General features: G+C 38.3%; 1 protein-coding gene across 35 annotated transcripts in view; it reads left to right on the top strand.

Moving 5' to 3' along the window:
• The window catches only part of CADPS (calcium dependent secretion activator), a 400,801-nt gene that overhangs the window by 272,942 nt on the left and 100,908 nt on the right, over positions 1–26,951 (top strand). For 8 of the 35 annotated variants that reach the window (XM_078388833.1, XM_078388832.1, XM_072989344.2 and 5 more), the window contains 3 exons: positions 2,958–3,081; positions 6,429–6,446; positions 19,633–19,739. In XM_078388833.1, coding sequence (XP_078244959.1) covers positions 2,958–3,081; positions 6,429–6,446; positions 19,633–19,739 — 249 coding nt within the window. Of the gene's footprint in view, positions 1–2,957; positions 3,082–5,484; positions 5,554–6,428; positions 6,447–15,682; positions 15,788–19,632; positions 19,740–26,951 lie in introns of all 35 variants that reach the window. The other 27 variants (XM_072989350.2, XM_072989349.2, XM_072989351.2 and 24 more) reach the window with 6 other exon arrangements.

Below are 26,951 nucleotides of genomic sequence, written 5' to 3'. Positions count from 1 at the left end.
ATATCGAAATCAGATTGATTATGTTCTCTGCACCTAAAGATGGAGAGGCTCTATACAGTCAGCAAAAACAAGACCTGGAGCTGACTGCGGCTCTGATCATCAGCTTCTCATAGCAAAATTTAAGGTTAGACTGAAGAGAGTAGGAAAAACCACTGGGCTACTCAGGTATAATCTAAACCATATCCCTTATGAATACACATGATAAAGGACAAAAATGGGAGGGACCTAACAGAAGCAGAAGACATCAAGAAGAGGTGGCAAGAATACACAGAGGAATTATATCAGAAAGATTTGGATATCCCGGACAACCCAGACAATGTAGTTGCTGACCTTGAGCCAGACATCCTGGAGAGCAAAGTCAAGTGGGCTTTAGAAAGCCTGGCTAACAACAAGACCAGTGGAGGTGATGACATTCCAGTTGAACTATTTAAAATATTAAAAGATGATGCTGTTAAGGTGCTACATTCAATAGGCCAGCAAGTTTGGAAAACTCGGCAGTGGCCAGAGGATTGGAAAAGATCAGTCTACATTTCAATCCCAAAGAAAGGCAGTGCCAAAGAATGCTCCAACTACCGTACAATTGCACTCATTTCACATGCTAGCAAGGTTATGCTCAAAATCCTACAAGGTAGGCTTCAGCAGTATGTGGAACGAGAACTCCCAGAAGTACAAACTGGATTCCGAAGAGGCAGAGGAACTAGAGACCTAATTGCTTGGATTATGGAGAAAGCCAGAGATTTCCAGAAAAATATCTACTTCTGCTTCATTGACTATGCAAAAGCCTTTGACTGTGTGGACCACAGCAAACTATGGCAAGTCCTTAAAGAAATGGGAGTGCCTGACCACCTTCTCTATCTCCTGAGAAATCTATATGTGGGACAGGAAGCAACAGTTAGAACTGGTATGGGACAACTGATTGGTTCAAAATTGTGAAAGGAGTATGACAAGGCTGTATACAGTGGTGCCTCGCTTAACGAGCGCTTTGTTTAACGATGAATTTGCTTAGCGATGACTTTTTTGGAGCGATCTTGCGCTCCGTTTAATAATTTTCCCTATGGGCGATTTTCGCATAGCGATGTTTGGGACCATGCTTCGCATAGCGATGACAGTTTGGGTCCCCCTGTTTCAGTTAACAATGGTTTTGACATGTTGGCTGTTTTTTATATGTTTAAAAATGTTTTTAAAATGTTTAGAATGCTTGAAATCATAAGTGCATTTAATAAACCCTTTGTTAAACTAATTTGACTTTGTTCCGACTCTTTTGAAATTTGTTGTAATTTTTTCCCCCATTGAGTTGCATTGAATAGGTTTCAATGCATTTCAATTGGGGAGCTGTGTTTCGCTTAGCGATGTTTCCTATCGCGATTTTCGCTTAAGGACGGCAATCCGTTCCCATTGGAACGGATTATCCAGTTTTCAATGTATTTCTATGGGAAACCGCGTTTCGCTTAGCGATGTTTTCCCATAGCGATGATTTTTTTGGGAACCAATTAAAATGGTTAAGCGACACACCACTGTATTGTCCCCCAGCTTATTTAATTTATATGCAGAATACATCATGCAGAAGGCTGGACTGAAGGAATCCCAAGCCAGAATTAAGACTGCCGGAAGAAATATCAACAACCTCCGATATGCAGATGATACCACTCTGATGGCAGAAAGTGAGGAGGAATTAAAGAACTTTGTAATGAGGGTGAAAGAGGAGAGTGCAAAAAACGGTCTGAAACTCAACATCAAAAAAACTAAGATCATGGCCACTGGTCCCATCACCTCCTGGGAAATAGAAGGGGAAGATATGGAGGCAGTGACAAATGTAATTTTCTTGGGCTCCATGATCACTGCAGATGGAGACAGCAGCCCCAAAATTAAAAGATGCCTGCTTCTTGGGAGGAAAGCAATGACAAACCTTGACAGCATCTTAAAAAGCAGAGATATCACCTTGCCAACAAAAGTCCGAATAGTCAAAGCTATAGTTTTTCCTGTAGTGATGTATGGAACTGAGAGCTGGACCATAAAGAAAGCAGAGCGCCGAAGAGTTGATGCCTTTGAATTGTGATGCTGGAGGAGGCTCTTGAGGGTCCACTGGACTGCAAGGAGAACAAAGCTATCAATTCTAAAGGAAATCAACCCTGAGTGCTCACTGGAAGGACAGATCCTGAAGCTGAGGCTCCAGTACTTTGGCCATCTCATGAGAAGAGAAGACTCCTTGGAAAAGACCTTGATGTTGGGAAAGTGTGACGGCAAGAGCAGAAGGGGACAACAGAGGATGAGATGGCTGGACTGTGTTTGTGAAGCAACCAACATGAATTTGACACAACTACGGGAGGCAGTGAAAGATATGAGGGCCTTGAGTGCTCTGGCCCATGGGGTCACGAAGAATCGGACACAATTAAACGACTAACAATATGATATATTAATACCAAATAGGTTTGAGTGCAATGTAATTCCTGTTCCTAAATGTGAGAACCTCATGTAAATATAAAAACAACAGTGGTATCTGGAACAACATAACCTCTCCTGTTGCTTGAGTTTTCAAAAGGAATTTGCTTCATTAGATGCATATTATGCTGTCTCATGATACAGTAGACTAAATCAAGTACTATTCTGACATTGTAGATAGTCAAAAACAGCTCTTAGCATACAGTAGGTGGAAGAGTGGATCTTGGGAAATGTGAATAGCAGACAAAATGTTTCACACATATGCATTCAACTTTTCTGACATTGTTACAATATGCGCATCTTTATCTTCTTGCCATTTCCTGATGTGCATTTTCAACATAGAAGTAAAGATGTCAGAACATTGGGCTTTTGGTGACCAGGTCTGAGGCTTTTCAAGGATTATGCTTTTGCTATTGATGTTCTTGCCAGGAGAGGGAGACAAAAGGCATTGTGAGAGTGGGTTTATTGGAAAGAAAATTACCAAAATGACACAACAAATCAGTGTTTCTTGTATCAAGGTTTTGATGAAAGACATAGTTACTCCAGTCCCTCAAGAGGAGGTAAAAGCTGTCATCCGTAAATGCTTAGAACAAGCTGCATTGACTAACTATACTCGGCTATCAGAGTATGCCAAAATTGAAGGTAAGACGATTTTATTATTGAAGTTAACCTTGGTGTCTTCTTTCAAGGAGCCAACTAAGAACAAAGAAAGAATATTAGGTTGTGCCATAAATATTCTTTAATACAGCATCTATATAGCATGAACAAATAATATATCTGAAAGGGGGAAATGATGTCATTTTCAAAGATAGGTCACATGCAATAATTGTGTGACTGAGACTTTGAAATGTATAACAGAATAATTTCTTCACAGGAGAACAATCATCATGCTTGGCCAGCACCACAACATTCATACCTACCGTTTTTTCCCCTAGAAAACAAAACTGTGAGATCAACATAGTGTGTCAGTTCTGTAGCCAGAAAGGAAGATGTAGTTAATTGCTTGAAGCAGTAGAGTTCATGAAACCATTCAAATATCAAAAATTAAGAAATGTTTTATAACCGTATTCATTCATTTGTAAGCCAACTTAAAATGTCTATATATATTTTTCTGGGTGGTGTTTTCAGCCTTCTTTTTTAATACGTAACCGATCTTGTCAAATCAGTTGGCCCTGTGCTTGCATCAGATTTCATTCTTGTCAGTCTAAATTCTCCACGGTTGATATTACTGACCTTTTACGTTATGAAGGAATAACAGCTAGTGACCAGAGACACATGTAGCCATCAAAAAGACATTTTAAAATGTGCTTGAAGATATGCTTTTGGCAGGAGTTCTATACATGCAGATACATCTTTATACATTAATCAATTTTCATTGTTACCTTGTTGGCTACTGTACAATCATTTGAAACTCCTACACAACATAATGAATGCCTTACTGTAAGTTTGTATAATTGAATTATGCAGTGTGGATTGTGGTTTTGTGCCATGACATGTATGAGCCATGAAGCTCTACAAAGCCTGTGTTCTCATTCTCTTTGAATAATAGTGTTGGAGAAAACAATAACATCATTCAAAAAATTTTCCCTGGTCCTTAAATTGTCAGAAGGACTGGATTATTATGATATGCTACATATTTCCAGGATCTGCAAATCATATACCTTCTCTCTTTTTCAATGTTTTCCCCCCATTAATAATGCAAATTGTGTACCAGTGGTAATGAATTCATTGTTATGCATCCAGTGAGAAATGCTTAAGAATTGGGCACTAAAAGGATGTTTATCAACTCTTGACTTGGTAATGAGTGATGAAAATAGAGGAGGGACATAGGTCTCTTGAGCGCTGGGCTATCAAGCTATTTATCAAAGCACTCTACTTCACATAATGGTTTTAATTGGTGAACTCTGTTTAAAAAAATTCGTGGTTTAAATATACTTCATGAGAACATGGGAGAACTTCAGTTCAAAGGCAGCTTTGGGGTTGTTGTTTTCTTTTTGAATGGACACTGGGCTCCCTAGATCTCTGTATAACGCTCACTAACTCTGTCGGTAAGCTTTGCTCTCTTCTTTCAGATATATCTATGCAAAAACAATCTTTATGATCTGTAAGTAAAAATGCATTCATTTCCCAAAACATAGAACAGTTAGCCCGTACTTTCCTTTTGTGCCTCAATTCTTCTTGATTGTGTTAATTATCTGCCCTCTTTTTTTGGCACTGTGACTTTTAGGTCTGGGAAACTTTGAAGCAACAAACCTTTTTTTGTTTCCTTTCCTTTTTTTTTCCTTTTTAATTCCAGCTGTTGTTTTCAGAGAAGTACTTCATCCCACACTACCTGCTCTCTTCTGCTTCTCTCCTTCCTTGTCCGTGGTTGGTTCAGCCACTTTTTTATGCTGCCTCTATAAAAGTGGTTGTGTCAGTTTCAAAGCATGCTGGGATTGTTAATTCAAACAACCCAACATCCGCAAGTTGCATGTCTCAGGTTTTCTCTCATGAGCATAGTCTGCTCACTATGAGTTCTTTTACGTTGTTGCTGTTTATTTATTTTTTAAAAAAATACTGTGTGACGCATTTCTCCAGAAGCGTCAGCAATTTGGAAATTAAATACTTCCTTCAGTCTAAAAGGCCTGAGTGCATTAAAATTAGAAACAATTAGCAGCACTGCTGCTTGAGGCTATGTTTATGAAGAAATACCTGTGAAAGCCTTAGATACTGAAGGCTAAACTCCTTAGTATCTCGGAGCCTTAAATCAATAGAATTCTATTTCCTTCTATTCATGACGTTCTGACCATTATATTCCTGCAAACAATTTAGAACAAACCTTTAGATTCATGGTCACAATCTCTTTTGTGACTCATGAGCATGCTGAATGGTTAATCCAGTAAATATCCAATTTTAAATCTTTTTTTATTTTTATCCTGTGCTTATCCCAAAATACTCTACAGCTACTCTCCTTTTAAACCAATGTAAAGTTTTCCTCTGACCTATGACCTATGACCTCTTTACCTCTGACCTAAGCCTCTTGCATGCCCAAATCCTCTTTTATAGGGAAAAAGAGAGAAATGTATGAGCATCCTGTCTTCTGCTTGGCCTCTCAAGTGATGGATTTAACCATTCGTGAGTACCTTCCACCCTCCTCTCCATGCTGTCTTCACTCTTTTCTGTTTCCATTACTTCAGTGCAATTCAGATCCAAATCAACTCACTCTCCTTGCTTCAAGTCTTTTAGCATTGGCTTGTCTGTTGCTTCTGTCTGTGAAAGTCCCAGTGTGAGAAGTCCAGTCACTTTTTTTAACAGCCTTAAAAACAGGTTAGAAAAATCAAGCTGTTTTTGTTTGTGATGAATTCCAATTTGTCTATAAGTTTTTTTTTCAGTTCTTCTTTCTGTCTGTGACCTGAATGCATTTTTACTTTGCTTCTGTGTAACCCCAATTTGTAAACACTTGTCACTGGTACACAATCAAAAGGTAGCGTCTACACGGGGGAGCAATGAGTTTGAGGTCAGATAAAAAGACATTGGGAAAGAGCTGTCCCTATCTTAATGTTGTCCATTTCTAAACAATCTGCATGTAAGACTACAGGAAAATGTCCTTCCTGTACTTGATCTTTCATGTCTCTTGTCTGATCTTTTTCAAGCAGAATGCTTTCTAGATCCTTTAATCTTATTATTCCTTCATGGTGAGCTCTGAGTAGGGTATCTTCTGTATATTCACTTACCACTCTAAAAGTCACTGTGTGTTCTCAAACTTTAAACCACCTAAGCACCAATTTTCTTTGTACAACATTAAATCTTTATCTTGGCAAAGCAAGTTGTTTTTGATGATACCCATGCTTCTGGGTGGTGGGAGATACTGGGCAACTTTTTTTCTTTCTGAATGTCATATATCACACATAACTGGGAGGCATTTGGATCCACTTGCTCATTAATCCTGCATATCTGTTCTTGTTTCTCTCTCTTTTTTCTCTTTGTTGCTTTCTTTCTCTTTCATATAGAGAATCAAAAGGATGCAGGTGAACAACTGTATATGCATTTTAAATTGCTAGGATTGTTGAGTTTTTATTGATTATTGTTTTCCTTTTTGTAGCTCCTTAAGATATGTACTCCTTATAGAGAGAAGCTGGAGTTGCAGTAATACTTAAGGAGTTAATTTGTGCTGTCTTAAGTGATGTAAATAGCTTTCTCCCTCTCCCTTAGTAGAACATAGACACAGTGCCATGCAATTAGGAGAGGAAAATACGCAAATCAAGTCATAATTTCCTTACCACAAGATCAAAACAACCCTCAAAATACATTGGAGCCCAGTAATATTAAAAATCTGGCTTTTTATTCAAGACACTTTAAAATCTAAACTAATTCTCATTTTTGTTTTCATACCTTGTGTTCTATATCCTATTTGGATAGAGTGGTTTTCTTGTTAATGTGTAACTAACAATATAGTCAGAGAAAAGTTGTGTCTGTCATAATTTTTCTGTGTCTAATGTGGTGGCGTAAAAATACAACGTTCAGATAAAATTCATGAGAAAAACAATATATTCTAAAGACACACTACCTTTTTCATGACCTCTAATATAAGAAATCTTCATTGGAAATTCTTAAAATCTGAACTGTTCATTTTTTCCCCCTGAGTCTTTTGTTTATGTTTTGTGGAAGCCCGTCGTCTGGATTTTCAATTGTTTTTAGATGAAAACTATTTTTGAAACTAAGTAGTCGTAATTTCACGTGAAATGCTGATTCAAACTGAATAGAGATAATCTATGAAACATGTTAGTGTAAAGTGTCCCAGTTCTATTTCATTTTTGGACCCACAAGAATGTGAGTTATATGTCTGACAGAAATGAACATGAGTCTATCCTTTTAACTGAGCCAAGAGTCATTCTCAAAGAACAGCTCATAATAAATAAATAAAGCTGATTGTCCATTCTCACAGTATGAAGCACATCCAGCATTCATGGCTATATGGACTTTGGATATACAGTGGTGCCTCGCTTAACGAGCGCCCTGTTTAACGAAGAATCCGCATAGCGATTTGTTTTTTGCTGTCGCAGAAGGGATCGCATTGCGATCTTTTTAATGGCAAAAAATCGCTTTGCAATGATTGGTAAGCGTTTCGCTTACCGATTTTCGCATTGCGATGTTTTAAAAACAGCTGATCGGCAGTTCCAAAATGGCCGCCGGAAAAAATGGCCGCCCGCAGTGTTTTCGCATCCTTTTCTCGCATACCGGGCAGCGAAAATGGCGGCCGCATGGAGGATTTCCGCATAACTGTGAGTTTTTGCCCATAGGAATGCATTAAATGTGTTTTAATGCATTCCTATGGGCTTTTTTGCCCCGCATAGCGACAAATCCACATAGCGATGATTTTTTTGGAACGGATTCTTAGCATAGTAAATTGCACTGGAGGACCCTCACTGAATAAATGAGATTTGATAAATCAACTTCTCCATAGGTACCATTGATTCAAACCGGGTTACCCTAACTATGACGTAATGTGTTAAAGTTTTGGAAGAAGTAACCATGTTGGTCTGTGCAAGCATATCAGGCAAAATCCAAAGAAACAAAACAAAACAGAAGTATGAAACTGATATTTAAAATGTCATTTTGTTTTCATATGTCTGATGAATTAGACATATCCACAAAAGCTGACATAAAAATATAATAGTCTTTAAGGTGCCACACGTTTTTGTCTTGTTTTTTGTTTGTTTGGTTGGTTGGCTGGTTTCTTTGGATTTTGCTTAATATATTAAAGTTAGAATAGGTCAGTTCAAATTAATGGGACACATGCAGAAGTTGACATATCAAATCCCCATTGATTCAGTGGACCTACTTCATGCAATTTGCTATAAAAAGCAACAGGATTTTGGCCAATCTATTACAGCAAGGGATAACTTGCTGTAATAGATTGGATATTCTGCATTAATGCAGCTCTAAACATTGCGTATGCCTAATATTGGTGCTGGGATGCTGTCCATCTCATCTGTATCAACTGGATGCATTCATCATGTGCATCCATATCTTCACAGCTACAAATGGTGGCTGGATATAGATAGAGAAGTTCCAGCAAAATAAGAAGGACTCATGAGGAAATGCTATCAAAGCCACATGCATCTTGTGATATATATTAAAAATTATGGAGTTATAGTATTTATTTATTCTATTTATACCCCGCCTATCTGGTCAATATGACCACTCTAGGCGGCTAGAGTCAGTCTTAACATGTCTGTTGAATATGAGTTAAACCCAACAATTTACTAATGTATATTGGGGAAGACAATAGCATATTTCAACACCACTGTAGCCATCCACACAACTCTGTTATGTAGCAGAATGGGGAGCGTACATGAGGCTAGCACAGGAGAGTGAATAAGTCACCTCCCAGTTCTGCTGACACCATTAGATGCAGGTCTGTGACTTTTCGTGTTCATAGGGGTCAGCATTCCATCTGTGCTGCCCTTGTTTCAAACTCACCTGGGCTTAGATTTACTTTCTGGTCTAGAAAGTGTCTTTGACAAATCAGACTTCAAGGAAGCAAATGAACTGAACTGCTCCACAGGGATACTTATCTCTAGCTACCAGATAGCTCACATATCTCAGGAAGTGGTGTGCACTCCAACGCTGGATGCATTCAAGAGAAAATTAGACAATCATCCGTCAGATCTACGTTGACTTGGATTCTTCCATTGAGCAGGGGTTTGGACTCGATGGCCTGATAGGTCCCTTCCAACTCCATGATTCTATGATTATACCTCCCCTGTCAGCCACAATTTTATAAATTCTTGAACCATTATTTTCCCGGCCAAGGAATCAATAACTATTATGCTTACGTAAGGCATTTTGAAAGTGAAATATGGGGATTGTAAGGCTACATAAACTGCTAGAAAACATTTAAAAACAGGCTTATCCAATAGTAGTAACTGTGTAACAGATTCTGCAAACCACAGCCTGGAAAGTTTCTTTTTAAAAACAATTACTTACAATTGCTTATTACAACTACTTATAGTCTTGCCCCCACAACCTAGTTGTCAATTGTAACATTCACAGTTTTTAGAAAGTATTTCTTTATTTCCTCAATAATATAAAATAAACATTTATTTTTATCAATTTATTTAAAAAGCTAGGCAGAATAATTTGCTAGCATTTTGCATGTAATGAACTATCCTCACATGCACCTCATTGTTACTGCAATCCTCACAACAGAGCATGAGGCAGAGCATCACCCCTCATTTGAACCGCATATTGTTACTCCTCCATTGAATGAGGCCACAGCCCCATACGGAGAAAGGTGGGGTAAAAATATTTCGAATAAATAAGTTAAATAAACTAACTCATTACAAAGACTTATTGCAAACCTCTGGATAGAGCTCAACTTTAACACCATTGGTGTGCTTTCTGCGGTTTGAGAAATCTATCAGAAATAGCTATAATTTATTGTCTTGGGGAAACAATCTGGAGCAAACAGCATTTTCTTGCTTTTCCATCACCCTCTGACACATAGAACAGAGGTGAGCAAGCTCATGAGGTTTTGGGGCCAAATTTGTGCTCTCCTGGCCCTCTCTAGAGGCTAGGAGCCCATTTTTGGATTTTGGCTGTAGGGGGTAAACAAGAAGAGCCTCAACAATTGCTTGTTCTTTCAGGTAATAACTAGAGGTTTGTTTTTATTTTTTTAAATCAGAGTCCTGTGAGTACATCTTTCATATGAGTGCAACAGAGGTTTTCTGAGGAAGAAATATAATATAATATGATATAATATGATATAATATAATACAGTATAATATAATATAATATAATATAATATAATATAATATAATATAATATAATAATTATCGAATTGCTATAGATCATTAATAATTATAAATATGTATATCATATTGGCTAAAATCCAGTAGTGGAACTCATGGCTCATAAAGCTGATGACATTACTAGACTCTGTGGGGTTTTTTTTTCTTTTCTTTTTTTTGTAAATTAAACATTTCTTTTCCTCCCTTGAAGGTCCTGGGGTTCCCTTTTGTCATGGGGAAGTTATAATGTCCAAAAATCACTAAAGCTGAAACATAAGTTCTGTTACTGGATTTCAGCTAATATGATAGTTACATATAATCATAATTTTGAAATATATATATATATTACATAATTTATACAATTATGATTTATACATATATTATACAATTATGATTTATACTCCTATTTTCCTCACTCAGCTCACACAATTCTAACAAAAATATCTGTTATTATTTCAAGGAAGAACAAGCAACTGAGATTGTAAAGAGACAGGAAGTGTTGCAACATGTTAGACTGTACAGAACCATCATCAGAAAATTGACACAAGGATGAAAAGAGGGAAATAATAATAATCAAGAGAATATGAAGGAAATTTCAGATTTCCTGTGTTTGTATGCCTTAGATAGGACAGATATACTCAGTATGGTACTGACTTATAAGCATTTATTTCACTCAAATATATTGACTGGTTATGTTCTTCTGTGAAACTGGAAAAGGATGATGAAAATGAGTACTGAGGTGCTGGAAAAAGGATTTATATTTCAGCACCTCCAAGCCACACAGGGCTGCTAACAGAGAGAATACTATCATGTCTATAAATCCATGCTTCCTCATGGGGACAGCTTCTCAACTGCTAAGAGTTCTAGGATCATGGCGGTACTACTGGGTAGCCTGAATAATGAAGATCACAGCAGCCACTTAAACAATTCCTGCTGGGAGATGCCAGTTCACAGAGATCTCTGCATGTGTTCTGCCTATCCAAATATCAGTCCGAAAGTCTTTTGCTATCTTGCAGTATTCAAATGGAGGCCAGAAAAATCTGTAAATGAGCCATAAGAAGCAAAGTCTGTTTAATACACATATATGCATAAACAAAGATAGAATCTTTTTAACAAAACACCTGTGTGTTATCATGAGAGCAGGCTTGGAATCTGGACTTTTCTACCACAGAGTGAGTTTGTACCCTTCAGTACCTTTACAACATGGCATGAAGCAATTGTCTCATGTCAATATTTGGCGCAAGCCATCTACATGCACTTACTGCCATAAGCAGGGAATCAGCAGGGGTATTTTAATTATGCATGTTGCAGAGCTGAAAAAGGGACGTGCTGGCGCTGTGGGCTAAACCGCAGAAGCCTGTGCTTCAGGGTCAGAAGACCAAGCAGTCGTAAGATCGAATCCACGTGACGGAGTGAGCTCCCGTCGCTTGTCCCAGCTCCCGCCAACCTAGCGGTTCGAAAGCATGCAAATGCAAGTAGATAAATAGGTGCCACCTCGGTGGGAAGGTAACAGCATTCTGTGTCTAAGTTGCACTGGCCATGTGACCACGGAAGATTGTCTTCGGACAAACGCTGGCTCTATGTCCTGGAAACGGGGATGAGCACCGCCCCCTAGAGTTGAACACGACTGGAAAAAAATTGTCAAAGGAACCTTTTGCAGAGCTGAAGAAAAATATGCACAGAGCCTCACAGTTCCTTTGAAAAGAACCGTTTGTTACGGTATTCACAATTTCATTACAACCCCACCACTACCACAATAGACAGGAGCCAGAAGAGATCCGGTTGCTGATAACAGCAGTAGCCAATCTGTAGGTTATGTGTTTTATATCTTGAAAACAACTTAATAAGGATACCTGCCATGGCTTGTTTATCTTCTGCTTTCCTTCCTCCCCCATCCTCTTCCTTTCATTCTCTTCACTTGTATAAAGATGCCCTTCCCCACACTCTCTGTCGCACACACAGACACACATCATACCTGAAGTTGCACAACCCAGGGATGCCTGACAGCTGAAGATTTAAATGTCAATCAGTTCTGAAGGTTGTTTTCCACTTAGGTCACTGTAGGTGTCTAGGTCTGTGGCAACTGGCAGAAATGTGCTGCTGCTGGCAAGGGAGTTGCGGAAACATATTTACAGCAGATGCAACATGAGATTACTGTGGGGCTCACTGCAAAGCTGAGCCCCTCTGTCTCACGGGCGGGTGTAGCTGCCTTCAGGTTTTGGTGCCCTTTGACTCCCTGTTCCACGCCAAGCACATTGTAACTGAATGGAACAGCTCAGATGAAAATTACCCAGAGAAATATTCTTGTGGCATATGATTGGTTAGCGCCTACTGGGTAGAGGTAAAATGGTAACCTTTTTTTTTTAGTTGCTGTTGTTGAAGGCTAGTAGGCATGTAAGCCCAACTATGGTAGGCCCAGTGAATGAACAGGATTCCTTCTGTTAGTTCCACTCTACTCCCTTACACACACGACTATGTTCTTCATGTTTTGGAAGCTAAGCAGTGTCAGACCTGTTTATTATTTGAATGTGATATTATTGGATATTTCCAGGTTAGGCTAGGAAAGATTGCTGTCTGAAATCTTGGAGAGTCAAAGCCAGTCATAGACTTGATTGTCCTGGGCTAGATTGACAAACGGTCCATCTATCTTGCCGTTGCTCCTTGGTGGTTGGTAGGACTGTGGATCCAGCGAATCCATGGTTTTACCTTCCCAGCAATCACCACCAAGAAGCTTCTTCCCACCATGACATAAAGAGTTCCCATGGGCTGGGACTCTGAGGGGCCAAAAAGTGGGCTCTCGGCTCCATCCCAGACCTCAGTAGGAGGTTTTATTCACTCCTTTGGTGCCAGGGTTGTGATTCAAAGAACTGGCAGCAAATCCTGTTCTGCAATAGGGTATGCCTTTTCTGACTCTTTAAAGAGTGGTGGGGTTGCACATCCCCCTGAATTGCACCACTCTTCTGTAACAGAAAGGGCAAGAAAATGTGATGCAAGACAAATAATATGTCATCATGATGCAAGGGGTGAAAGAACTGGACATTCTACTGCAAAGGTTTCAGCCCCTGAATTTACTGAATAGTTTCAGATGTAATATTTTATAAAACACAACTTCTCCTTTCCATTTTCATAATTTGGCATTACAGTACTTTTTCTTAATTGTGACTTTCCAAACTGTTTGTCTGGATCACAGTTAGTGTTCAAGTAATGAAAACTCCTCAGGTGGCTATGGTTTGAAGTTTCTTAGACTAGTATTTCGCATGGTTTTTTCTACTGAATACACGCATGCAGGATTTCCTGTAGCAGCAAAAACATAGCTTTAAGTACCCACCCCCTTGTGCAGATGGAGTGCAAAGTCGAGAGGTATTGAAATTTTGGGGCTATTGACAGAGGTCCCAGGATCCTTTGTCCAGCTGCCATTCAGTCATTGGATATATGCCTGGGAAAGATTCAGGCTACTGGTCCATTTAGAAAAAAGCTATCTGTGCTGACTTACAGCAATACTGTTACAGCAACACCTACAGAGGTGTCTCACAGGCCTGCTCCTAGAGATGGGAGAGGGTAGGAACCAAAGCAATGGATTCAAATTACAAGAAAGAAAAGTGGGTTTTGACTAAAACTGTAAGATGGATTTCCTGACAGTTAAGAGCTTCCTTGGAACGTGGGGAGCTCTCCTTCCCTGTAGGTTTTTAAAACAGAGATTGGATGACGATCTGTCAAGGACTCTTCAGCTGGGAATTTCCTGCTTCATTGGGCTGGATGTGATTATCCTTTGGATCCCCTCTAGCTATATAGTTCTATGATTCTGTGATTCTACAGTACTTTATGTGAGTGAAGCTACTCATCATAAATTCTACAAAGTGAAGAAAAAGAGGAAAAAGAAGAAGAGGAGGAAGAGGAAGAAGAAGACCTTTTCCAGGATTTGACCACTGGACCAATGAGGAAGCAATGTTCAAATTAAACATTTATCATGAAAGCATGCCTTGCAACGGTGGTCATGTGAAAAAGTAATTGCCTCAGAAAAGCAAAAAAAAAGAAGAGCCAAATAAGAATCAATCCTCCTTTGCCCAGTCTCTGTGTGGGTCACCATGCCATCGAATTTGTGTAGATTGGGCAGCGAGACTCCCTTGGTTCAGGCTCTGAAGATCAGTTTAATGTGTACATATTTCATAGCTTGCAGTGGAACAAATGAGTTAAAATTAGGGTTACCCTCTTTCACACAAGCTGCTTCAGTCCCATTTACAAGCAGCCAACGTCTGTGTGGGACTCCTGCTGGAAAGTGCTGGGGGGGAGTAGCAGCTTGTTTTATGGGGACAAGAGTTTGTACATTCCTGCCGTGACATTCCTTTACATGCTTTTTACAACAATTTTGAAATAATCATAACCAACCAGAAATCCTATTCTTTTTCCCTCCGTTTGGAAAAAAATAACCATCAACAGCCAAGCTATTGGGGTCTTTCTTTTCTGTCTTTTCCATGTCTTGGAAATGCAAGCAAAAAGAAAAGGACTTCTGGCAGCAAACCACCAAGATAAATATGCCAGGCTTCTTCCAGACAGAATTGTTTCATGCAGCACTTTGGCTATTAAAGTGTTGGTCTTAAATCTTATCAGAAACTATAGTACATCACATAGAATTTGTTGTTGTGTGCATACGGAATTATCTTCCTTTAAACTGATATCACAAACTACTATATGACAGATGGGTCAAGTCCTGATTTGCAGTATTGTAACATTTGGAACAGCAAAGTAACATATTTGATAGAACTGGCAAGTTTTATATATGATTCAACCCAGAATATAAAAGCCACTAGAATTCCAAGAGGAAAATAATGAGCTGGAAACAATCAGAAGCCACACATCATAGGAAAAAAGTGAGAGATTTGAGTACATATTTAAATTAAAGAAAGAATCCAATATAGCTTGCTTGTTAGTCCAAAAGGATGTTGTAATTTTTTAAAATGCTGCCAGTTTTTCAAAGTAATTCATTTCTGTGCTTCCCTCTTTTTAAAATTAATTAATGACTTAATTAATTAAACTGCCAATATCTAGAAAAGTATATAGTAGGCAAAATTTATTGCCACTATATGGGTGCAAAAGACAGGCAAGAAATTTAATATACACATGCAAATAAAGTTGTATTTTTTTAAAAAAAACTACAACTAATTGACTGTACTAAAATCCTGCTTTTTGCACTTGGCTACATGAAATAACAATTAGCACTCGCACTGAATTTTAAGCATCCTACATTGTGAATTCTTGTAGTATAGTGGAATCTGTCAACTTCAGAAAAAATGTTTGTTGTCATAATTGTTTAGTACTTGAGCTGACGATAAGCAAAACAGCAGCTATTCCATTTGTACTTTTATCATTTCTGCTTACTTTTCGTTCAAAGTTTTCACCTCTCTTTTATGTCACTGTTTATGAAGTCATGTATGTCTTTATTTTTGCTGTCTCTCTACATCATTCACGAACAGCTCGATCGTCACTGCCCAAGCCCCCAGCTGGGCCCACTCCATCCATTCAAACGCAGACTAACATGATAAATCAGATGCTGAAAGGCATACCTAAGCAAACACCAAGTACTGTAATAGTTTTCCTTTTCTTTATTCAATTATATTCTAGTTTAGTCTCTTTTTTCTCATTAATTTACTGTAGTTTAGATTATAGGAAGCTAATCTCCACCATAGGCTTTCAATAATAATAAAAACGCTTCTATTGCAACACCTCTAGAAATAGCATTGGTTTCAAAATGTCCACATTTTTTTGTCTAGCAATGTCTGACATATGCAACATTTTCAAATATCAACGTCAGCACAAAATAACATTATTGTTGCATAACATTTTGCATGAGATATGTGACTTTGTATGATTTTAATGATGTATGAAAATATCAAGAAGTCTAATGTTTGGCAGACCAGTGTTCCAGCTGTGCATACATGATGCTAATTTAATAATTAACTGATGTTAAAAAAATTGATTCTTTAAAAAAAGTTATTGAAACGAAAACAAATCCCGGGAGTGCTCTACATTTCATCTAGAGACAGATCTCTGCGGATAAGCTTATTAAATTTTCACTAATTCAGGTTCCTCACAGTATGGATGGAGGTGATGGTGAGTGTTACCACACCAATACAGAAGGTGGTAGCAGCCAAAGCAGTTTTGGCAAGATGGTTCTTTTTTTTTTTTACTACCTTCTTTCCTTCCAATGCCCTGCCCTTCTATGTCTGGTGAAGAAGCAGGGAAGACACTGTATTCTGTGCTGAACACATATCTGACCTGGATTCAAGGTGCCTCTTGTGCACACTGAAAGCCTTCTTCACAAGGCTTTGTTGATTCTCCCTTTGGGATAGAAGGGGAACATCACCCACCTTTTTTTCTCCAAACATAAAAGTGGAATTGGACCACTAGCCATCAACGGTCTTGATTAGTGTTTTCCAACTTTGGGTCCACAGGTGTTCTTGGATTAAAAGTCCCAGAAGCCTTTCACTGCTAGCTGTGTTGGCCTGAATTTATGGGAGTTGTAGTCCAAGAACATCTGAGGACCCAAGGTTAAGACTCACCGGTCCAGATCCAGGACTATGGCATTACAACCCATAGTTTTAGATCAAAATTCTTCTCATTTGAACATTAATTATTGAGCAAGTGTACTTTTCTAATTCTCCATTGCTTTTCAGCTAAAGGAAATTAATACAGTACTCTAAACATATATCTTTCAGTCCCTTCCTGTTTTGTTTTGTTTTGTTTTTAAGTCAAAGGAGGCAATCACAAATGGGCTGAATGTTTGTCAGGTTCAGATTAAATATTTGACAAAAAATGCTCATACAAGTTGACCATCCGCACGTTTTGTTGCCTAAGTAAACTTTGGCCAACTTTGGATTCCATGTCTCAAACTGTTAAACTATTATTTATTACAGAGTATCTTCACGCTCCTGATTTGGAATGTTCCGTCATGTTTTATTAAATCAGTTTTCTATTATGTCTCTGCCAGTAAATTGAAGTTCAGTGTCAGCATACAGGATCGAATCCTCGTTTCATAGTAGGCAAATAGAAAAGCCTCATTTTTCAAGTTTAGATATAATGGAAAACTGTATCTCAGCAGTACTTAATGGTTAGAATCCTCTTGGAGTCATGCAGTATAAGTAGACAATTGCAAAAAAAGAACTTACCTACCACTTCCCCCCCCGCCCCGAAAATAAGACTTAACCTGAAAATAGGCCCTAGTATGATTTTTAGGATACTTGTAATATAAGCCCTACCCCAAAAATAAGTCTCAGTTAAGTGAAACCCTGCCCTCCAACATTGTGCAGCAACCAGAAGAAGGTGACGTGACTGTATTTGAATAAATGTAGATTGTTGTACATGAAAAAAATAAAACATCTCCTAAAAATAAGCCCTAATGCGTTTTTTTGGAGCAAAAATTAATATAAGAACCTGTCTTATTTTCGGGGAAACACAGCTATCAATATGTCAGCCTCTTCTACCCCTTTGAGCTGAAGAAAATGTCTTGTGCTTAGTCTCATGCTCAATTACATATCAGCATGAAGCCATGAGAGAAAAAAACACTGATTGACTGCAGTAACATGTGCAGTTCTTCCCAAGGATTTTCTGGGCCTAAAAACAAACAAGAGATGAGGTAGTATATACAGCCATGAAATTCATTCTCAGTCTAGTGTCTGAACCTAGCCTCTGAGTTTGACTTGTTCTGTGATTAATTTTAAATAGAAGAATTAAACAAGAAGGAAGATACTTCTCTTATGCTTGTAACAGAAGGAATTTTTGGCAGGTGCAGCTTTCATGATCAGCTTGCCAACTCCCTCTTCTACACAAATGTTAGGACATGGACCATGCCATTCATGGCGTCTAATCGCCATTGGTAATCCTGCAAAGGCAGATAGTGTCAAAATGTTGTCTCTAGGAAATGTACATTTCTCAGTTCTCTCAAACTCACTTGACTTCAAAATATCAGCTGCCGAAAACATAGCATAGCACCAGTTTCCACTTCAAGATCCTATGCTTTTAAAAGTTTCATGGAATTGAACAGTGCATTTTGTGAGATTCACCACATTACTGCCAAGTAGGACTGTCATGGGAAAACTTTCACATGATAAAATGCTCCACACTTTTTGAAGGAATTATAGCAGGGAACTCCAAGGTTCTGAGGAACAAAGGATACTTTGCAGGCATACGTTCAGGCCTGCACCTAGTATATGACACGAAATGCTTGAGGAATTTGATATTTATGATTCCTCCATGAATTCACCTGTTCCATAAATCCTGTACTTCTCCAAAGGCGCAGGGTCAAGCTTAACCAGGCAGCCACTTTTGCACGCTTAGAAAAGTGTTTTTAAATACAAATCTTCATGTAAATTTTTTTAAAGGTGGAAATACTAAAGAACAAATCAACCTATGGATTAAAACATCATGAAGTAACACAGACCATAAATAAAATTATTAATTTATCATTAATGAATTGACATTTGGATTTTAGAGGGACTCCCATGGGAATACGTTCTAAGACAGCCTGTAAATGTAGTGTAAGGGCAGCACACAGTCAAGGATTGTGTAGGATATGCTCTGAGTTAAATTTATTTATTTATTTATTTATTTATTGCATTTATATGCCGCCCATTTAGACATAGTCTACTCTGTCCCTTGTCCCTTTTTCTGATTTTTATCAGGGTACAGATCCAAGTCATGTTCATACACTATATACCTGTATTTGTTCCAGTGCCATGCACATGTGGTACGGGATTATTATAATTGTCCACTGTCCAGAAATCTCTTTTGCGACACTACAGAGAATCTGCTTTCTGCTGATGTCCGTATGCCCATAAGAATAACTAGACACTATGAACTCCCTCCTGCTCTTGTAGGTTTGAGTTTAAGATAGTAGAAACACATTGATATCAACTTAGTTTAAACTAAGTTGATATCAGTGTGTTTCTACTATCTTAGTAGTGTGTTTCTACTATCCAATGTTGGAGATTTCTTGGTCATCTCATATAAAACACAACAGTTGTAAGGATGTTTATGATCCACGTCACTAGTGTATTTAGACCTTAATTATGAAATGACCCATTCTTTGTGCAAATGATGCCAAGATGCTGTCTCTAGGAAATGTACATTTCTCAATTTCGGCTAGTTGCTATCATCTCAAGTATAGCATACAAGAATTTGTACTACATATTTAAATTCAAAGCTGGAACACTGTTTCCGTAGTATAACAACAAACGTGGCTTTATGGTTTGCTCAGTACTAACTACATAATATTTTAATCCTTGCATGACATAGATTTTTTAAATTACTATTATTAAGTATTTTAGTTTGTTTTGTTTTTGTTTTTAAAATTAACCACCTAATCTTTTGGCCTTACATTGAGCCTATTCTATCTCACTCCATTTTAATTCAAGTTCTTGTACTACAGAAAATGTAGGTCGGTTAGTCACACCTGCCAAAAAGCTAGAAGATACAATTCGCTTGGCAGAATTGGTAATTGAAGTTCTACAACAGAATGAAGAACATCATGCTGAGGTGAGCAATAGTTGTCTAAAAAGCTAATGAACAGGGACCTATTGAAACAATTGTGTTCCTGTGTGTATTGCACCTCTAGCTCTGTATACCATAGGGTGAACATTGACAAAGTCAAGGTTACTGCCTCCCCAAATAATATCATCACTAAATTAATGATGCAGGGAAAAATCTTTAGAAGATTTACTAAAATATGAAGAGTACAATTGAGCACCACCAATCCTAACTTCAGTTATTTAAAAGCAATGTGTGATTCATAGGACCCACCCAGTTTTTGTTCTCTGGCACTGAGCCAGTATAAAACTTCAGAGAAAATTGTGAAGGCACCTCTTGAGAAATATGTCCACATTTCATAGGAGAGAGCAGTAACCAGGAAATTCCTGTCTTTCCTGGTGTATGACTGTTTCTTGCAAGAATCAGAAATACTTTCTGTTCCAATATAATGGCTGAAATCCTGCTGTTTATAAATAAAAAGCATGAATAGCGGTACGCAAGTACTATTTACTGTTCCATATACCTGGGCAAGATAAATAGGATACAGCTTACTGATTACTCACTAGAGAGACAGCTCATTTGATACTGGCCTTAAAAGAGAGGAGAATTTTTGCAGGTTACCATCGTTGACACAAGCAAGCAGATGATTTCTTCCCCAGTATAGGAGCAGCCAATATAAGAGTTATTTTAGAATCTTCCCCCTTTCTTCCTCCACTAACAGTACAACTAAATTACTATGCACAGCATTGACAGGGTGGGCTGGACCCCTCCAATATAATTACCGCAGGTGGGCTGAGTCCTACCAATCAGTTGCATATACAGCAACCCTATGTAGAGCAAACCCACTTTGTTCATACCTAGCAGTAAAGAGGAACAGAGCATGTTCCTCATATGTCAGCCACTGCGTTCTTCTTCAATTTTATACATATCTTTATTGCCACTTGTGTATCTAAATATCTGTAGGAACACACCTACATATACATGCATAAGAGCATTGCCTTTTTCTTAAGAGCGCAAAGACCTGGGAATCCCATAATGAGTAAAGGACATTGTTTAATGTATGTATAAAATTCTGACCATATGAGATCAGTGTCCTTTTGTCATTACATATGACCAGCATTTTCTCCCATCTGTTCCAGATTGGAAGTTGGTTCTATGCAAATTCATATTTAGTCTTCTTGCAACCTGCAGTGAATTGTGGTGACTTTTTAAAAAAAAAAATTAAAAATCCTTTGTTTATAACTTTTTAACACTGCAATATTATTGCCCTATGTTCTGTTTTCCTTCTCAATGGCATTTCTATATGACATTAAAAACATTTTAATATAAAATTTCACCATTTATAGAAAATATAAATAACATGTCTAATAAAAGCAGAGTAAAATATAAGTTATTTCTAGTGCACAACTAGGAATTAGTCCCAACTAATGCCTGATTGCCTATTTAAATTTCCTCCCTGTTTTTCTACTGTTCATTCAATCTTGGATGATCCTGGCAGGGGAAAGAGGTATGTGACTAAAAACTGAATGAAACAAGTCACCTCCTGTCATATTTCGTGCATGCCCTCTCGATGCCATGTTTCCTGATGGGATCTTCCCTGGGTCATCCTTGCTTTGTAACTTTGGATCCAAGGAATGTAACAGCAACTTCAGTTGGAACTGCTTGTGGAATTGTAGCCCTACATGGCAGGGCCAATGTGAGGAAAATTCTCCAGCCCATGCATGTAGTGATGGATATATTTTTACAAGCACTGCGGTTACATCCCAACACCTGCCCTACCTGCTTGGGCTCTTTCCTCAGCCTGTTGTTTTCCCCATGGCTCCCACCTGACCTATAGTTCACCCTGCTGGTATAGACATGAGTGACAAATACTTAGCTAGGATAGCAATAGCCTTCCTCTGGTTTGGTTCATTGTGTGTATTGTTCTGGTATATACAATATTTACGTATGGAGAGAGATTTATATAGAACTGAGAAGTAAAACAGCATCTGTTCCATGTGGCTGAAGTGCTGCTAATAATGTGAACCAGTTCTGTGAGCTGTGGTGACATACCTAAGAAAAACAACCCTGTTTCCCAGCTCATTTTCATTATGTCTAAGTACGCATTATGATTTTAAGATATGTTTAATCCAATTAATACAACACTACAGGAATTAAGTGGCAAGTGGCTGACTTTAAGGCACAGATTTTATAGGTGAAGCATTTAATCATATGGTAAGAGTTGCCTCAGGATAAATACAGTAGGACCCCCATATTTCCTGAGGGTTGGTTCAAGGCCCCCCCGGTGGATGCTGAAAACTGTGGATAATAGCAAACAGACACTCTGTCTTTCCCTATACATTAACAAATATTTAAAATACTAAAAGAAAAAAATCCAGGAAAAAAACTATTTTCACATGTATTGCCAGAAGTGGCCACTAGTAGGAGCCAGAGACCGTGCTATAAATGCTTGTTAGTGAAGAATACATAGCGTGTTCTCTGACACCCTTTAGTGGGCAGTCCAGGTAATGCATGTGAAAACAATGTTGGGTTTTTCCCCTTTTACCTTGCTATAATATAAAATACACGTATTTCAGGTTTTATAGGTCAAGATTGATATGTACAATTAATGTGTATAGTGAAAAACATAATGTAACAGAAAAGAGTGTGATGACCAGTACAGCTGACTAGCACCCTTTTTCTCCATGTTTCCTGATATGATATCAATTGAAAAATAATTATTTCCTTCTCTCAGTTTGTATTGGTAGTTTTGAGGTTGTGAAATTCTTTACAGAGCTGATTCATCCATCTATTCAGTTTATATGTTTAATTGACTATCAGTTAACACAACAAGCTGAAAGGGTTTCTAAAGTGCATGGGCATGGAGCACACCTGTTGCTGACCACACCTTCTGAAATTCCTTATCACAACTGCGACCACATTGAAAGAGAGCCGACCATGGGGGGAAGGGGTGCCATAGAAAACTACCAGGAAGTTAGTTCATAATTTGTTTTAGCGAAAGCAAAAAAGGCCTGAAACAAATAAATCCAGAAAACAATAAAGAAGCAGTTAACCCAAGGAACAATGCAATTAGTGCCATGTAAACAAAAGGGTTTTGAAATGAGTTGCTCAATGACAGAAACCCTGTCTCCTCCACCACAAAAAAACCCTCCTGCTGCAAGCCAATAACTGTTGCAAGAGGCTTAAAAAAGTATAGATATCCAAAGTTTAAACAAGTTAAATAAGGGTGTGATCTCACTGAGAGAAAAAAAATCACAATTCGGACTGCTTATGGAGTGATCCAGTGTGATCTATTTGGTGGCAAACATGCAGTGCATTTAGAAATGTGCTCCAGCTCAACCCCTCTCTGGACAAGCTCAGCCTTTTTGGTCCAGCTGTACGGTTTCTACTTTTGGAGTTGATTCCTCAGTAGAAGGCTTGCTTTGAGAATTATCTGCAATCAGGCACACATATTTGCGTGGTAGCCTAACTTCAATGGAGATTGTTGGTCAATGTTAAATAGCTATCAAAGTCCCAGCATAGCAGACGTATGTTAGTCTAGCCATTTGCCTCTTTCTTCTCAAAGTTTTTTTTTCTCCTTTGCAAAACAAGGGAATTGCATAAGGTGTAGCTCTTAAAGACTTGGAATACTGCAGTTATCTCTCCATATGTATCTATGTATGGATATGTATATATGTATTTTACCTCCTTGAAGACATGCATATATACATGTATTTCCATGATATAAAAATCATAGATTGGTGACTTGGGAAGGCCTCTCCTTTTTAATTTTGTAAAAAAGAAGGTAAGTACATGGTAAATAAATATCATTCTGTTGAACAGGATTGTGAAGAACAAGACCCTAACTTCTCATTTTCAAGAAAAGAATAAGATGCTATAATCACATGACTAATTTGGGAGTGAATTAGCAATTACTAAGTGCAGGCCCACTGATGTGCACAAATGAAAATACCATTCTCCATAAATGACTGCTCCTTTCTGCTCTGTTTCTAAAGTACTTGTTCTTTTTCTGAGTCATAACAGGCTTTTAATTGTAGAATTATGGAATAATTATGTTTGCCTTAAAAGAAAACATTATTTATTTATTTATTTATTTATTTTATTTTGTTTTGTTTTGTTTTATTTTATTTTATTTGTAACCCGCCCATCTGGTCTATGCGACCACTCTAGGCGGCTATTACTATTGTTCTCTCTCAATACTGAATTTACACATTATTTATGAGTTCCTGGAAGGTTTCCTCCATCCCCGCCCACAATACTTAATTTAGCTTTATAATTTTATAGTTCCTAAAAAAGGGGGGAAAAAAGCAATGTGAGCAGAAAGTGCTTGAGAACTTTGAATACAATAGTAAGTCTACAAAATATTTGCAGGGGGTGCTCCTCTACTTTCATAAAATTTCTGTCGTTGCAAGTTGTTTAGCGTGAGCTTTTAATCAAAAACCATGGATAGGATGTATATAACTAATTAATTAGTATGTACAGGGAACGTAAGAAAAAGAGTTATTCTAGTAGTACTATTTTACAGATAATCAAGTAATTAGAGTCAATGTTAATAGTATCGTATGAAATCCTGTTGTTTAGTGCAGTAAATTGCACTAGAACAGGCCCAGTTGAATCAATGGAATTTAGAAAGAGATGACTCAGTGGGCTTCCTCTAGTGTGACTAAACTAAGCAAGATTTCAGTATAATCTCAAAATGTCAAATAACTATTTGATTATTTAACAATTGAGATTCTCACATCATGTAATTCCTAAATTATATGATTTTAATTAGAGATGGGGGTATTCGTAAATGAATGCGCCCACACAGGTGGACATAACAAGGGTCCAGCCCCATGGGGCTGGATGGTTCACTCACCAATTTGCCATGGGCACAAGGGCCGCAGAGCCTTCCAATGGCTCTGGAGATTGCGTTTGGCTCGGCACTCCTGGCATGTGGCAGGACAACAAGCCTCTCTGCTAGGTTGAAGAGTAGCTTGCCAAACATGATCTCCAGAGCCATAGGAAGGCTCCGCACTGACCATGGCAGATCGCTGAGTGGACCATCCGGCCCCATGGTGCTGGACCCTTATTATGTCCACCTGTGCGGAGATATTTGTATACGAATACCCCCATCTCAAATTTTAATCCTTAATCTATTCCAGGATAGGTCGGGGTAGAGGTTTCCATCTCTTTGTATCTGTCTAGTGGATAGACCCTGATATTGGGAAAGTATGAAGGCAAGAGGAGAAGGGGACAACAGAGGATAAGATAGTTGGACAGTGTCATTGAAGCTACCAACATGAATTTGACCCAACTCCGGGAAGCAGTGGAAGACAGGAGGGCACAACTTTATGACTAAACAAATACAGTGGATATCAAAAAGACAAAAATCAGTATTATCCCATTTTGGGATATATGTTGTGTCTGATTGACACATTATGCCATTATTCCTGTCTTCTAAAGTGTAATGAAGTCTTCTTCAAAATTAAAATAATCCATTATTTTGCATGGCTAATATGAGCCAACAGCTATATCAGTTGGGGATGATGATACACCAATAGAGGGCACCATCTCCAGGGAAGTTAGATACAGTGGGGGCTTGACTTGAGAACTTAATCCGTATTGGAAGGCAGTTCTCAAGTCAAAAAGTTCTCAAGTCAAATCTGCATTTCCCATAGGAATGCATTGAAAACCATTTGATCCGTATCTGCTCTTTTCCGTCCATAGAAACTAATGGGAAGCTGCTATTCTGCCTTCGACCACTAGAGGGGGAAATTTTGTTTCTTTTTTTTCTTAGGTCAAGAAAGGTTCAGGGAAGGCAGGGAAAATACAGTCCAGGCAGTACCAGGCAGTCTGAAGACTCCCAATCCACTCTCTAAACGCTGGGAGGAGTGAGGAAGCAGACAGGCACCCTTTTCACTGGCCAACAGTTAACTGAAAGTTCAAATTTTGCACTTTCCCTGCCTCCCACATGGGTTTTTTTCAGTTCTTAACTCAAATCTAAGTATGTAAGTCAAGTCAATATTTTCCTATGAGAGTGGTTCTTAAGTCAAAATGTTCTTAACTCAAGTCGTTCTTAAGTCAAGACCCCACTGTAAAGGAATAGTTCAGCCACCTGAAAGTTAACAAATATTTTAATGAAATAAAGTTGGAAATTTAGATTATTCAGTGAATCTCTCCGATACAGATTTTTATGTTCATAGGTAATAAGCATTCTAACAGTTGTCTTCTAAATATACCAGATAAAAATTCAGTATAGATAGCAATACATCCCAAAATGAAGTATGAGTTTAGTCAATTGATATATTTCTACTCAATTTTCCATTTTTCCCTTACTGTCTATAAATAGGGCAATTCGTATGATTAATCGCAAATCTTTTCTTGATTTAAAATACTACCTTTAAAGAAAGAGGGTCATAGGAAACAACATCCAGCGTCATACTAGAAGGAAAGAGATCCAAAGAAGCTAATTTCCCCACATTCTGATAAAAAAAGCTGTACAGAATATCAGAAAACCCTCCTGGATGAAGTAGAGTTTGCTAGATTAGGCTGAAAGGGGAAGTAGGTTTTAAGAAATTCTCATGCAGGTGCATTCAAGGTCCCCCTTTTCTTCCAGCTCCATGCTCCACACCACCCTATTCAGGAAGCACCCCCAAACATCTATATAACATTTTATGGGGACTTCTGAGGGAAAGTGGAGACAAGGAAGTTGCCAGCTTCAGGTAAATGAACTTGGCTTACATCCCTCTGGAAAAAAAATGTAAATTCAGTGGTTTTGACGCCAGGCAAAATTAGACTTCAGTTTTTAATCAGTAGGTCTAATTAAGTTAGTCATAACTAATATGCCAGTCAATTTCAGTAGCAAAGAAATGTTGAAAGTGTACAAAAGGAGCCTTGCTGGATCCTGGCATCTAAAACTTTTCCAGCTGAAATGACACAAAACTGTCATTTAAAGGTTTACAAAAGTAAACATTTCCAGTTCTCTCTGAAATTCCTAGAGGAATGAACTAGTTTCCACCTACATCTGAAGAAACACCCGTAAATATTGTATGGGTACTTCTCAGGGACGTGGTGGCGCTGCGGGCTAAAGTGCAGAAGCCTGTGCTGCAGGGTCAGAAGACCAAGCAGTCATAAGATTGAATCCGCGACGGAGTGAGCGCCCGTCGCTTGTCCCAGCTCCCGCCAACCTAGCGGTTCGAAAGCATGCAAATGCAAGTAGATAAATAGGGACCACCTTGG

This window comes from Pogona vitticeps, chromosome 2 (assembly GCF_051106095.1).
Source record: "Pogona vitticeps strain Pit_001003342236 chromosome 2, PviZW2.1, whole genome shotgun sequence".
In the NCBI taxonomy this organism is placed as follows: domain Eukaryota; kingdom Metazoa; phylum Chordata; class Lepidosauria; order Squamata; family Agamidae; genus Pogona; species Pogona vitticeps.
The sequence above is the reverse complement of the archived record's forward strand: the minus strand, read 5'-3'. Positions and strand labels throughout refer to the sequence as shown.